At 39.1% G+C, this 14,723-nt stretch overlaps 1 protein-coding gene across 16 annotated transcripts in view; it reads right to left on the bottom strand.

Moving 5' to 3' along the window:
* adgrl2a (adhesion G protein-coupled receptor L2a) overlaps positions 1-14,723 on the bottom strand; it is a 93,140-nt gene that overhangs the window by 33,978 nt on the left and 44,439 nt on the right. For all 16 annotated transcript variants that reach the window (XM_054603385.1, XM_054603386.1, XM_054603389.1 and 13 more), the window contains exons 4-5: positions 8,775-8,884; positions 1,170-1,970 (exon numbers count right to left, since the gene is read on the bottom strand). In XM_054603385.1, the coding sequence (XP_054459360.1) occupies positions 1,170-1,970; positions 8,775-8,884 (911 nt within the window). The remainder of the gene's footprint in view (positions 1-1,169; positions 1,971-8,774; positions 8,885-14,723) is intronic.

The raw sequence follows: 14,723 nt of genomic DNA, 5'->3' as shown, positions 1-14,723 counted from the left end.
TGCTCCAAATTTACTTGTGATATGCAAATATTTAATTAAAAAAATCTGCCTCGTATCTGTTTTATTGGCAGTGGAGATACTTCAAACAAGTTATTCAGAGTTGGAAAAAACATTTTTTATCTTGTTCTCCATAATTGTTGCAGTATTCTACTCAATGCCACCTCTGCATATTGATTTTGCTTTCCAACCTGGATCCTGTTCTTTGTTATAGTAAAGCGTGCCTTGTTCCGGCTACATTGACGCTGTTCCACTGTCTGAACCCGATTTAGCAGCCCGTGTCCTATCAATACCAAGGTGGATGAGCAAACGCGTAATAAATATTGAGCTCTCGGATAATCTGTGGAAAAGTTGCTTGACCTCCGTGGCTCATCACTGACTGCGATGAGCATTACGTGGACTTAGGACTCTGGGTGTGGAGGGGATTAGGATAATTACTGTTATTATATTCTCCGGGTAAGGACTATCGCAGGCCTAGGCTAGCCTTCCCTCAGCTCTTGACAGCTAAATTAAAAACATACGCTGCTGATGTGACCCTGGATGATTGATCCTTCTCCCTTGTGTCTACCATCTTTCTCTCTTAGACAGAACCTTGAATCCTTACACTCCGCTTACAGAGTGTGGAGTACTTCTTTTTTTTTTTTTTTTTTTTTTAATGACCAATGGAGATTTGGAGTTTCAGTATCACTTGGGGAATGATCTAACCTTGCCCCGGGCAAGACTTTGCACCTGTCCGGGCATGTATGTTTCCAGAGGTGAAAGTATATCTCTCTCTTCCTGTCATACTCTCTCTAAAAAAAGGGATATGCTAGCAGGGGTCCCTCGAGCCTTAGCACCAGGGACTCAGGGAACGCCAGGATGGTAAACCTCCTCAAATCCCCTGGATACTGATCCCTTATGATATGGTAACTGGCTTCGAGGTGTTGTTTACCACAGAGCCCCACTCACTTCACCCCCCCCGAGATGCTTTCCTACACTCCAAAGCTTCCGTAACATATCTAGCACATATTAGATTCTAAATTAAAAATCAGTCAGCTGTGACACTTGATACATAGACGGGGAATACCAGAGGAGTATCAAAGCGCACTTGACAGCGACTAAAATCACCATTTCAGCGATGCAATTTGACAATATTGTCTGGAAAACAAATGATCGGGGCGCTGGGTTCTTACCATGTGCTGGATCAGGTGGGCCAAACTCCAGGTTGTATCTCAGAATGTAAAAATTATTCCACACATAGAGCTGGTTATCTCGCGGATTGTAATCCACAGCTGCAATGTACTGATACTGGTTGGGAAAGTGGATATCAACGTATTCCCCACGGTTCTGTTTGGTATTGTAAATGTAGTCGATCAGGCTCTTGCTGACCTCGCTTTCATTGTCTTCATAGGTGGAGCGGACCACATACAGTACTCCACAAACCATGAAGGCATTGGAGGCTGAGCGCTTATCATAGGTGGTGTCCCAGGTAGCCTCGAATCGTAGCGTGTAGGGGTTCAACTGGCTGATTACGATCATGCCGTTGTTCTGCTCGGTGGCGTAGATCACCCACAGCCCGTTCTCATCTACTGCCAGGTCAATGTCTGTTTTGCCGCCCCACTTGTAGGGCGAAGTGTCGTGGTAGTTGGCGTTATTGATGATCGCCTCACCACTTTTGATTCGAGTCCGCAGGTCAAACTTCACAATGTTGCGGGTGCGCTCCTTGTTGAAAAACACGGCGCCATCGTAGACCACAAATCCTGTCCCATCCACCCGGTGGGGCAGCTTGTAGGTGATGGTTTGCCGGGCATTTTGGAAGTCATCCAGGGAGGAATACTCAATGAGAGTGTCTGTCCTATAAGGAGTCCAAGGCATGAAGTAGATTTTGTCGGCAGCTTGCAGCGGGTCTTTGCACCAGGCACCAGCTTGTTGCTCCGCTTCAAATAGAAAGGAAGGATCACCGACAGCTTTCAGAGTCCCAGGACAAAGAAAAACTAGCAATGGGAGAAGAGTAGAATAAGAAACAGACACAGGTTAACATGTGAAAATTAAAGCATACAAAAAGATATGCAATGTCCATATTATCTCTAATGTCTTCATTTTGTTTTACAGGTTGTCCACGAGGGAGTAAGGACAGACACACATTAAAGAGTGGCCAAAACACAACTAACATCTATAGCCATGTTCACAAGCAGAATAAGGATTTTGGTTTTGTGCATAGAAAGAAAAAAAGGAATAGGAAAGTTATTAAGCATAATGTTTAAATATATAAAGTAGTCTGAAACAAAAAGAAGCTGGGCCTCATAGACATTTACTGTAGGGAGTAGAACACAAATGAGGGGAAATAGAACAGAAACAAAACTTAACAAAACAATTGGTCCTGTGAACAAAACAAAAAATGCAGCCAACTAAAATCACTTGGCAACAGACGGGAGAGGTTATGAGAGAGCAGGAGTCAGCACAGTCTGCAAAATGTTTGCGTGTACTTAGATGTGTCTCAGTTACACCACCTATTCTACGGTATATACCCGAGAGGCTTGTCATTACGAAGTGGTGCAAATGTCACAACCATTAAAACTTTAAAAAAAACTTTCAGTAGGGGTCTCTTGAGGTGTTTTTGGCTGGTGTAGGAGGCATAAGAATCAAAAGAGAAAAGAGCAGCAAGTGGCCAGGTGAGAATAATGGGGAGAAGAGTGAACAAGGGGGAGGCGGGGGGGGAGGGCTCGGAGAGAAAAAAGGGACAGTAGAAAGCAATAGCTTGAGAAAAAGGGCCAAGAAACACTGTTACCATGGCATGCTATGGAAAAGGGTTTGGAAGCCAGGCAATATGAGATTCTGCTGAGTCGCAAAAGCACCCAGGGAGAATGAGGAGAGGAAGCCCCTTATGGACTGCAGCCAACACGCCCCCATTTACATCTTTTGGCTGCTTGTGTGTCGTCTTTTTTATGGCCAGCCCCACTTCCCTTGTTGCGCTACACTGGCCGTTAACATTACAGCTAGGGGGGTTCTGACGATAACGTCTGCGATGGGTTTATAGGGGCCACCATGGGAAAATAGGTAGTTTACAACCAGATGCCACAAAACAAGGAGCTAGGGTTTGGATCGTGTCTGTTATTTACCTTTTTGCTCCACTTCTATTTTAAGCGTTGGAAGAGAGAATGAAAGGGGTGCAAGGGGAAAAAAAGAGATTAATATGAATTAACTGTCATAGCTATGTTTACATAAGCAGAAACACGTTATGAGACATGGACAAAGACGGGCAGACCTATTCAGAGAAAGTAGGAAAGTGGTTAGAAAGGCGTCACACACACACAGCCCTCAAGGTCCTGTCTTAAAAAAGGGGCTGGATTAGAACATTGAAAATGATAAATTACACATTTGGTTTATGGCACAGTGGTGGATGGATTTTGTCTTTGACCGACTGGCAACTGCCTGCAAGTATGAGCTATTGCAATGTCATAACTTCTGACATTTATAAATTAAATAAATATATTATTTATTTTTATTTGTTAAATAAGCCGGACATTTTCTGATATTCACAATGAAAAATTACAAACAAATAAAGAAAATGATTATCCTTTAGTCATAGAAAATATTGATTATAAGTAACCTGTATAAACTGAAAATAAAATGATTGAAAGAAAGAAAGACAGACTCAAAGCCTCTCTTTGGATACTACAGTAAAGTGTAATTTATTGCATCATTTTATTAATTTATGTTCATTATAATTGACGATGTTGCTTTCAAACTGGGGTCTATGTTAATCCATCCACCACCATTAACCAAACCTTTTCTAAATTGTATTGTTTAAAAAATAAAAAATAAAGTGAAATAACTAGCAGTACACTTTGCTATATTTAAAAAATACATTTTGATTTAAATACAATCAGGATGCCATTTAACCATTTACGATAATATAACACTGACTAATGCCTACAACAATCTTGGTGTAACACTGTCGTCATACTTTTACAATTTTGAATCTATATGTACACAGAAAAAGAAATGTGGCCTTATCAACGGAGGCTGGTAATCAGTGTAAGTCAATGGATCAAAATACGTTAAAATAGCTTATGTGCACTCACTGTTGAAGCATGTATTTAATTCCACTATACAACGCTACAGTTCATTTGTTAGTTGTGTTTGCCTCTGCTAGAAACTAGCCAACATGTGCACATTCAGACTAGTAACCAGTGCTAAAAAGTATTAATCAGTCCATTGATCTGAGGCGTTTACGGCTGATTTGCAAAATATATCATATCAAGACTCAAAAAGTCAAATGTATTCCAAATGCATTGGCATAAAATGAAAATCACCAGCTTAGTTTTAACTGCAACAACAAGACTGAAGATATTTAAAAACATATTTTCAACAAATGTACAAGAATTTTGTGGAAAAGACGTTTATCAGGTTAGCCTAAAGCCTAGGTCAGACTACAAGACCGTCTTTTCAAATTGGGACAGTTGAGACAAACAATTGGTCCTCCTGCTGTTCAATAAGCAGGTTGTTGATCAAATGTGACAGGACAATGATGGGCGTCACAGAAAAAAATATTCAGACATTCAATGACACTTCATGTGTCAAGAAAAGCTTGGGAAAGAAAAAAAAAAAGAAAAATGCAAAACCATTTCTTATTAATAGATGGCACTGAGGCTAAGGGCTGTCTTCGACCAAAGAAATTCTAAGTCGACTAAAACTCTATTTTGTCGACTAATTGATTAATTCATTTAATTTCCCCCACAAATAATCACACAAATTAAACTACATTAAATCTTGTGTTTACCAGAAATTAGCTCATAGGTTTCTTAGACATCACAACAGTCATTGAGCATGAAAAGATAATAAGGAACGTATTATCCTCAGTCGAGCCCAAAACAATCAATAGTTGACTTATCGACTAAGAGGGGGCAGCCCTACTGAAGCTACAGTTTACATTTAAACAGGAAATTTAATTGTTAAAAAATGTATTTGACTTTAAAAGTAATTTCTATTAACATGGACTTATTCAGACATATTGCTATCAAATATTATTTTAAATGTATTTTTTCAACAAAATAGCAACCTTTTTTTAAATAATGGAGATCTTAATCTCCAAAGCACAGACTGCATGCGTCAGGTCTTTTGCCCTTGATCTAAACCTGTATGGGTTTTTCACTTTCTCAGATTTCAGTCTCAGATGGCCTCACAATACAAAAGCTCAACCACAGCGAGCTTGTAAAGATCAATGTTGAAACATAAAATGTACACGTTTTGGGCCAGGGGAACAATGGGATAATGTAAGCAATCGAAATGAAGTTCCCCTTGATTCCTGCAACTAGTCAGTTCCAATTAGAGCAGGTTGATATTACAGTTTGAATCGGTTATAATTGTTGAGTCTGACCAAGGCTTCTGTGGCAACAAAAAAAAAGCAGTGGAAACTAGAGATTCAGAAGGATCCATAAATGAATGCACAGTATCTGTAGAAGAAATTCAAATGTGTTGCAACTAACTAAGAAACACTGATAGGAGGCAAACAAATGAACAACAATTGACTTCTCAGTGTCAGCCACATAGAACAGAGGAGACGAAAAGAGGACAGGGAGAGACAGCTGAAGAAAACCTGGAAAGAAAAGGAGAACACGTGACCAGATGACGTTAGTAGAAGTGTAAAAGATAGAAATAGCAATCAGTGTGATCAGAAATCAGTCAGTGGATGAAGAGAGTGAATCAGATAGCCGAGGAAGTTTCCTGCAGATTGCACAGGGGAAGGGAAGAGAGTCAGTCACTTCAAATATAGCAACATTAAAACAAACAAACAAACATGAGACACATGCCAACCCACACTAACCCCAAAGATGATTAACTTCCTCCACTAGACATTGTAGACTTTCTAAATCATATTCTAATGACTATTGAAGATCAGGTGCACCGTCTTTATATGAATGGATGTCTGCTGTCAACCGCAGACTCCGCTAGTGGCTGCAGTGTTTAATACAAATTAAAGCATAATGTAAGCTACACTGAAAATGAAAAACAACTGAACACAAAAAACGAAAACACCAAAGGGGACCCGAAAATCATGCTGTTACAACTTAACTTCAATTTTCATAATCTGGCCATCACTGTCACACGGAGCTGGGGGGTTACTGACATTAGAATGTGATGAAAAATGGAAATAGTAGCATTAAGGACTGTTTATGCCCACTGGCAGCGTCTCTACATTTTTGCAAGGGTAGAATAGGAATGGAAACCTTTTTTTCTTTTTCTTTTTCCTGGTAATTTTTTTTCCAAATGGCTTGCACAGAGCAGTCTTAATGAAGAACCGTCTCTGCTTTTATGTTGCCTGATTCAAGCAATTACTAGAGCCAACTCAGAGGGTGACTCAGTGCCAGGTGAAGGCAAAATTTACATCCTTGGCTGGAACATGAAGATAATGTTGCTAATGAGGGCAGTTCATGACAAGAACCAAATTATGAAGCCAAAAGGATGAAAATGGTGGAAATGTAGGCAACTTGTTGCAAAGGCCACTTGCACAGGAGGGAAAAATCCCAAATTGCTTGTGTGATTATGGAAAGGCTTGAACAATACAATGCATTAATGAAGTACAACATTATATTCAATCAGTCATAGAGACAGAAAACAACTGTTTGTCATATTATGTTATTCAACGGCTGGCCATATTTCGTGGCGCAGACAGACTTTGAGGGTCAGCAGTTACAAGTCAGAATGAGGACACTTGTCCCGTCTTTGATCAGCTTAATGGAGATTTAATATGTTGTCTTGCAAAACAACTTCTCAAATCTTGTATCCCAGTAAATCCAGGGGATCCTAAGCTCCTGAACCACTGCAATGTTTTTAAATCACAAATCTTGGTATTTGGCACATGATCTATTCCTACTGAAAACTAGAAAACTGTAGTAAGGTCTTTGCTATCCCATGTGATAACTGTAGGAAGGGGTTTGCTCTGGTGTGGAAAAGCTCAGTAAATCTTCCCCTATGACTGCCTTTTTCTGCTTCAGTCTGACTCTACAAAATGATCTAGGGTATGTGGATTGTATTTCGGGAAGGAGACAGAGGATTGGTAAGAGGGAAAAACAAAACACGAAACTTGCCTATAAATCACAATCTATCACAGTTTACAACAGTTTGAGTGGGAAAGGCTGAACTGGGCTTGTGTGGACTGGGTCAGACTGGGAGAACACTAAGCACTTACCAGGGCAGTTGCGATAGGATACATTCTGTGATCTTGGTCCTATTCTGGTTGGGCATGGACCTTGAGAAGCAAAAAGATGGGGCTACAGACATGCATTGTTTGAAACTCCTTAGTGTGAAGTGAGGACCTGTTTGGATTTTTTGTTAGAAAGACTTTGCTGGGACTGAGAGTCCTTGGGCAGAAGTTCATTTTTCACCACATTACACCAGTCTGGACTGTTTCCTTGGTGCAAGTAGGAGGCAAAAGAAACATTGGGTGTACATGAGTGCACCTTGAGGCTATTCCTACTATTAAGTTTTGAGGTAACACAGCAAGACATGAAATCAATACTTCACTTAACTATGAGGTGTGTATAAAAAAAATAAAAAAATAAAAAAAGAAAACCTGTTAGCCATTTTAGGTAAAAGCTACATGACTTGGCTTTGGCTCAATAAGGTGGACTCAAATACTCATTATTGCCGATTCCATTTTTAATTACATGTCCTCAAAGCCTTAGAGAGGTTAACCTTTCAGTTGTAATGAGTTTCACCATCTAATGGTGTTAACTAATGTATTCTGATTCAACACTGAGGGGAAAGGTATACTGTTAATGAGCAATGTAAGAGAAATGTGTTAATTTAAAAAAAATACTATAGAATAAAGACACTTTATTTATATTTGGGCTTAACTTCCCTTTAGAGTTGATTCAAAAGTGAAACACATCTAAAGACAACAGTGTTCAAAATAGTCATTTGAATCTACAAGAGCTGCCAAACACTTCTTCTCACCACTTCCGCTGTAATTATTTCAGTTCCACCTGATTAGTGATTCTGGCAATTCATCTAAATCTTTGTCATTAATCAGTTTGTAAAGGTTACCAGGGGGAACTTCCTTCACAAATTGCAAATGATCAGCATCTTAAAGGACGAAGGGGGATTTTAATTCAAAGGGCAATCTAAAGATTGTTTGGGAGCAATGAATATTTTAGCATCCACAGAGGAGACAAAATGTTAACACTATCTCTTTAGATGAAATATTACCTTGTTGACTTACGAGTGGAGCCATTCTGTTCTGTTACATAATGAAACATCTGTTAACATACTTCAACACCTGTTGTATGGATGTATATTAAGCCATCAAGGTGAGCTGTGTTTTGCACCCGATAGACTTCTCCGTACAAGACTAGAGTAATGAAACACTCGCTTTGCCATCACGGAGAGTCAGCATGACTTCCTCTACCCTCGCTCTATTCTGCTACCTCATAACCAGGCTCGTCGGTCGGCTGGAAACACGGTGCGCACATCAATAATAAAGGCAGTACAGAAAGAGGACCGAAGGGGTTTTACAGGTCATATTTCATGAAAGGTTCATGGAGTGACACAGATGGAAGAAGAGACAGAGGAAAATGGTGCTAGAAGGTGTTGCACAGAAAGATAGCAGACTGTCTGGACAAGGCAGGAGGAAGAAATGAGACAGGATATGATATGATACAGGAGAGGGAGAGAGAGAGAGAGAGAGAGAGAGAGAGAGAGAGAGAGAGAGAGAGAGAGAGAGAGAGGGTGGGAGTGTTGGGGGGGGGGATGGAGGAGGGAGGGTTTTCAATACATGACAGAAGGGTCAAACTTACTGTAGGGCACACACTCATACTGGACCTCCAGGTACTTGTAGGTCCCTGGGCAGGGGTCAGGGAAGACATCTGAACCTGTGATCACAATGCACTGGGTCCGATTGTTGCATCTGGAAACGAACAAACGGGAACAAATTCAGCAAAAACAACCGACATTCATCCACACTAGTGTTTTCAAACACAGTAAATAGTAAAGGGAATTAAACATGTGCTCTTTGCCCAACGAATAAATACTTCAGTTACCACCAACTCCATTGCTTTTCACTCAGTGCTTGTGTTGGGTTTTCTTCGCTATGTGTTTGGTGTAAAAGAGGTCCTTTGTGCGCTGTGCTATTGCGTGTGTCTTTTTCAAGAGCTTGGATAATATGTCTGAATGTGCGTTGGCCAATGAAAAAAATACAAAAAAAGTCATTTTTCACCCTTTGCAATAATGCAATATTACATAACTAGTCAATAACTGGCCAAAATATTATTACATTCCTGGTTTTCGGAATGAATCTTGCAGTTACACCCAGTTTTCTGCTCCATCTGTTCAACATTAACATTGTCCCTGCAAGTTGTGATCAAATTGAATCAGAACTGGCTACTGCAGATGTGTGTGTGTGTGTGTGTGTGTGTGTGTGTGTGTGTGTGTGTGTGTGTGTGTGTGTGTGTGTGTGTGTGTGTGTGTGTGTGTGTGTGTGTGTGTGTGTGTTTGTGTCTTTGAATAAAACTAAATATAGAAATTAAATGAACACAAACTGCACAAATCAATGAAACAAATGTTGGTGGAAAAGAGATGATGACTTATTCACACTACAATTTCAAAGGGACCTCATGTGATTTGGGGATTTGACCCCCCACATCGGTGTTTGGTGGGAAGCATTTTCACATAATAAACAAAGTCTGTGTTTCACTCAAATGTCCTTTCTTATTGATTTGAGCTTGCTCCTTTACTGAATGGGTCTACACATGCTGAGCAGCGAGATGAGGCTCTTGAATTTGCACTCAAAATGCCATCAAGATCACATTAATGATTTTTTACTGCAGCCTCAATCCGGAAGAGCAGAAAAAAGTTAGATAACCAGAATGAGCTGTGTGTTTTGCAAATGTTTTTTTTTCACTTTTAAGAGGGACAATTTATATATAATTATTATAAACGACATTGATGACCTAAGGTTTTATTGGCTATCAGAGATATACATTTTATTTTTTACATTTCCCCAGCCATGCGTAGCAGTGTCAAAAGTTAATTTCGGTCACTGCCTTTAACATCTGGAGAGCAGACATTCTAATTGAGCTTGTGGTGTGCTCTGAAGCCCGGGGAATTGCAGGTGACCGCCCTTTTGCTGTACTGAAATCATGATAATGACATCTATACTCCCAGCAAGCCCACTTTGCTACCAAGGGGACCAAAAATTCTATTGGCAACGTGAGGAGACAGATCAATAACTCTCTTCTGCTGATTTAGCAGGGACCAGAGATAATATTTGTTTCTTCTTATCACAGACCAGTGAGCCCATTTACAGCAGATCATTGGAAAATGTATTACTGGTTGCATTGAATTGTGCTTTGGGTTTTGCCTTTGCGTTGGGCCGCTGAGGTAATCACCGCTCTGTGTCCAAATGTTATTAATATAATATTAGGTAGCGCAGTGGAGAGTAGCTTACTGTTGTGATGTATAGCATTGTACAGACGCAGCGAGGGGTTGAAATTGTTTAGCTTTTTAGATTTCAAACAACCACATTTTAGCTGCATGCCATGAAGGCATGCAGTGCATTATGGTTTATGACACCAAAAAAAAAAAAAAAATTACTCAGCAACTTAAACAAACTGCTCCTGTGTTCAAATAAAAACCCACTAAATCACAATAACGGCAAAAAAAACTAAATTAGCCATTACTTTTGTGTCCTTTTTTAAAAGCACAAAAGCAATTTATCTCCTACTTTCTGTTTTTTTTTTTTTTTACCCCAATCAGCATGTATGCCAATAAAATAGTTCATGCATTTTTTGAAATACATTTAATAGAGACATTTTTTTAATTTCATAAAAATTAATTTTCACAGAGCCATAATGACACAATTTGTGTCAATATCTGCGTGTGCGCATCTGTGTTTACTGATGGTCTCGAGGGGCATTCCACTTTATTAATGACCCTCACGTGTGATAACAGATGAAAATATCAGCATATTGTATTTGTTTTTATGGAAATTAATTCCATGAATTACTGTTTTTGAATTAAAACATGCACCTCATGCTGGGCCCATAATACGCCCCTTGTTTTTGTGGGTAATATTTCATGACTGCAGCACTTTCCATATATTATATGGTCACTTTGATGATTCTGTCCCCTTGCTCATACATAAACATATCATGCAGGAGCAATATAAATTACAGTGCTTTATCTAACAGATTCCAATGAGACTGGGAAATGACTGCCTGGTTTATATTAGGCATATGAAACAGAATGATGTCAAAAATACATTTCATGACACTAATGAGACATAGGCCTGCCATTGTTTCTCAGGCAGATGTATTAAAGAAGAGGACATAAGCACTGGGGGAAAAAACACCTCATATTTCTTTAGAAACAATGTTGACATAAGTGTTGATAGTTCTTTCTGATATATTGCCCTAATTTTAGAGCTGTGGAGCAGAAGCGCCCTGTTCTATGCGATTGTGTAACTCTGATTCCCTCTCATCTGTGAAACCTTGAGCATCTCCTGAGACCAATTGGAAAAGCCCTAATGACTCCTCCTATGCACAGTCCTAGGCCTCAATTTTAGAGAGAGCATGTAATTGAAATTCCTCCCATAAAAAGTTCGGCACATGGGCCTGCCAGGGCACAGGTCTCAAAGTGCACACTAATTAAATACATGTAAAATATGATATCTCTGACTATCTTTTGATAGTCTGAGGCTATATAGTAATTAATCATGTACATAATGAATATTAAGTCAAAGAAAGATTTTCTCATCTTTCCTCCAGAGTTAATCGTTCTATTTCAATAAATACCTCGACTGTTCAACAGTATCTTACTAAAGAAAAAGTGTAGAGAGTATTGATTTCATCTTGTAATGCAAGAGAAATAATGATTATCCATTTGGAAAAGGAGATCCATATTAAGTAAGGTAAAGTAAGGAAAGTTACCATTTTAGCATTGACATTCCCTAGTTGTTTGGTAATATTTCTGTATTAGCTTCCATCAAGAAATGCACAATGCCTTATTTTTTTAAATTTGGAAAAAATTGGTAAAACATTGTCTAATGCAGATGTGGCATGATTTAACAAAGGCTTGTCCAGTATGAGGTTTGGTTTACAGAGCTCCACACCCTGAATATGACTTAAGGTTTAATTTCCACATTGGCTAAAATCCTGAAGCTGTATCTACCGATCAATTGCTTTATAATATATTCATTTAAAAACAAACATCAAAATGTTCAGCGTCAAAAACAGTTGTGATATCATTTATTCTTGAAGTGAAACTAAAATGAGAGCAGAATGGAGCTACTTTCTGCTTTGATTGCCTCCATTTCCCCGACCAGCCTGTTAATCACACTGAAGTATTCCAAATGTAATCCCATCACATCTATGACCTTTTGGGAGAGGCAGACATCAGTACAATTAGAGTGTCACAGAAAGATGCTGCTTGGATTTGATGCAAATCTCCTTTAAAAATGAGCACTCCCTGCTGACAGTGGGAAAGGGTGCGATAAGATGCCAACAAGGTGTAACTGATAGCACTCCTGATACCGTGTATCCACATGCATTTGAACCTTTTCCACTGCCATCATAAAGCACGTCAGAGGGATAATTGGACATGGATATAATGTGCTAAAAGAATAATACACTCACTTGAAAATAAAAATAAATTCTACAAACTCTATTTCCACTAACAAACCATACCACAAACACATTAAAGACTGTAATCTAGATCTTTTTTCCACTAATCCATCTCCAAGAACAGAAACAATGTCATTTCAATCAATGCTGAGGTTTTCAGTAAATCAGCAAAAGCTTGCAACTCGGCTTTGCTTAGACGTTCAACTCAAACCTGTATAAATTGAAGTTTAAAGTATATTTAATTTACAAATTTACTCATATGCAATTTTAACAATATATATATATTAGCTCAGCACAAAAAAATATGAAATGCAGAAATGCCAAAGACATGTTTGAGGTAAATGTAGGAACACTGTCAGCTTTACATAGTTTGCCCACCAGAAAAGTCAGTAAAATGCTTAATACAAATCATGTTTACAATTGACAAACATGAACATGCAACCATTTCATTTTTAAAACTCTCTGATCAATGTTTTTTGTAGGCAAAGGACTAAGCCTGCCAAGTTTACCGAGCTTGATCACACATATTAATATTGTTGCGAAAAAATCATTTTGAATGGTCTTGTCTTTATGCCTTTCAATGCACTGCTTTTTATATTGAACCACTACGGACAGTCTTGGAGGTCTCTCACGATGTGACACGTCATGTGCTGCTCATGTGACAAGGCTCGTTCAGACTAAAGACAAGATGCTTCTAAATTTCCAAATCATCGAATGTTCTGCCCCCACTTCTCAATTTTCTATCCCTCAACTCTCCAGCGCTCAGGAAGCTTAAGCAGCCATTTGTAATTCAGAATATAAAAAACAGCATCATCAGTGAAAACAACGTCTGTGTAACTGGAGGAGAAAAGCGACATGAGTGAGGGGAGCACATTACAGAAAAAGGCACAATCCACTTCCTGGTGCTCCCAGTTTGAATTTCAATCAAATTAGCGTCTCTTAAACTCAAAGTGACCCGTCTAGCTCCATTTCATCTGAAATGCTGATGAGGTTCATGGCACAATTATCAAGGCAGACATCTCTCTCAAAAGGCAAGCCTGTTTATAGCAGACAGGCCGTTGAAAAATTAAATCATTTCCAGGGCCACAAAGTGGCAGCGAAAGAAACAATCTGTTGCAACCAGTACACAAAACAGACACACAAGCAGAACCGCTAGATGTATAATCACCTCCAATATCAGTATATTTAGACGATTTTCTAAGGGGGTGGCCCAATAATGTTTCAGGAAATAGGTCGTTAGAAATTAACCATTAGCATCCTGCTTTCAACTTGAGGTCTGACCCAATATCTGGGTGAGACATCCCAAAAACTTGTAATTACTGTCATATGCGTGTGTTTATGCTATATTTACTGGAGCTCCCAATGGTGCTCAACGGGGGGATTCCAGGCTCCTACAGACTCCGGAGGAAGTCTGTCTGACTCTCATCCGTCCATCTTACCTATTGATTTTTAAACCAGCCGAGGTATATTGCCATGCCACTAAAGTCAATGTAAAAACTATTGTGACATTCTGCAGGTCTAAATGTGACCTTTATAAGACGGCAGACTGCAATTTCAGCCCACCCACGCATGAAGCCAAAGCTACACAGGAACACAGGCTTAAAAACAACATTGATGTTCTGGAGTGGCCGAGTCACAGTCCAGATCAAGAACTTGTGACTGGACCTGCAACCCGGCAGAGCTTGAGCAGTTTAATGAAGAAGAATGTGGAAGAAGGCAGTGTACAGATGTGCAAAACTGATAGAGACATGAGACAGCAGTGGCTGCTAAAGGAACACTTTGTAATATGTTTTCACTTTGATATGAAAGAGTATTTTTTTATTTATTTTTTTTACATCTACTTTATTTCATAATTTTAAACAGTAAAACATGGCAACTTTGAAGGGGGGGGGGCTTAATACATTTATACACCATATGTGGCTTTTGTAAACAAAAGCAGAATGCAATGCTGAAGGGAACATTTTATAGTGATTTAAGATGTAATATTCATCAAACTGTATGTACCATGACATATTAATATTTACAGATTGTTAGTTTTTGAAGAGTTTCATTTAAAACATATGTGGGGGAAAAACAATCTCGCAACTCACAGACATTATTAACACTATTAATATTGTCAAATATGGG

This window comes from Anoplopoma fimbria, chromosome 8 (assembly GCF_027596085.1).
Source record: "Anoplopoma fimbria isolate UVic2021 breed Golden Eagle Sablefish chromosome 8, Afim_UVic_2022, whole genome shotgun sequence".
Taxonomy (NCBI): Eukaryota; Metazoa; Chordata; class Actinopteri; order Perciformes; family Anoplopomatidae; genus Anoplopoma; species Anoplopoma fimbria.
This window is presented reverse-complemented; position numbering and strand designations above follow the sequence as displayed.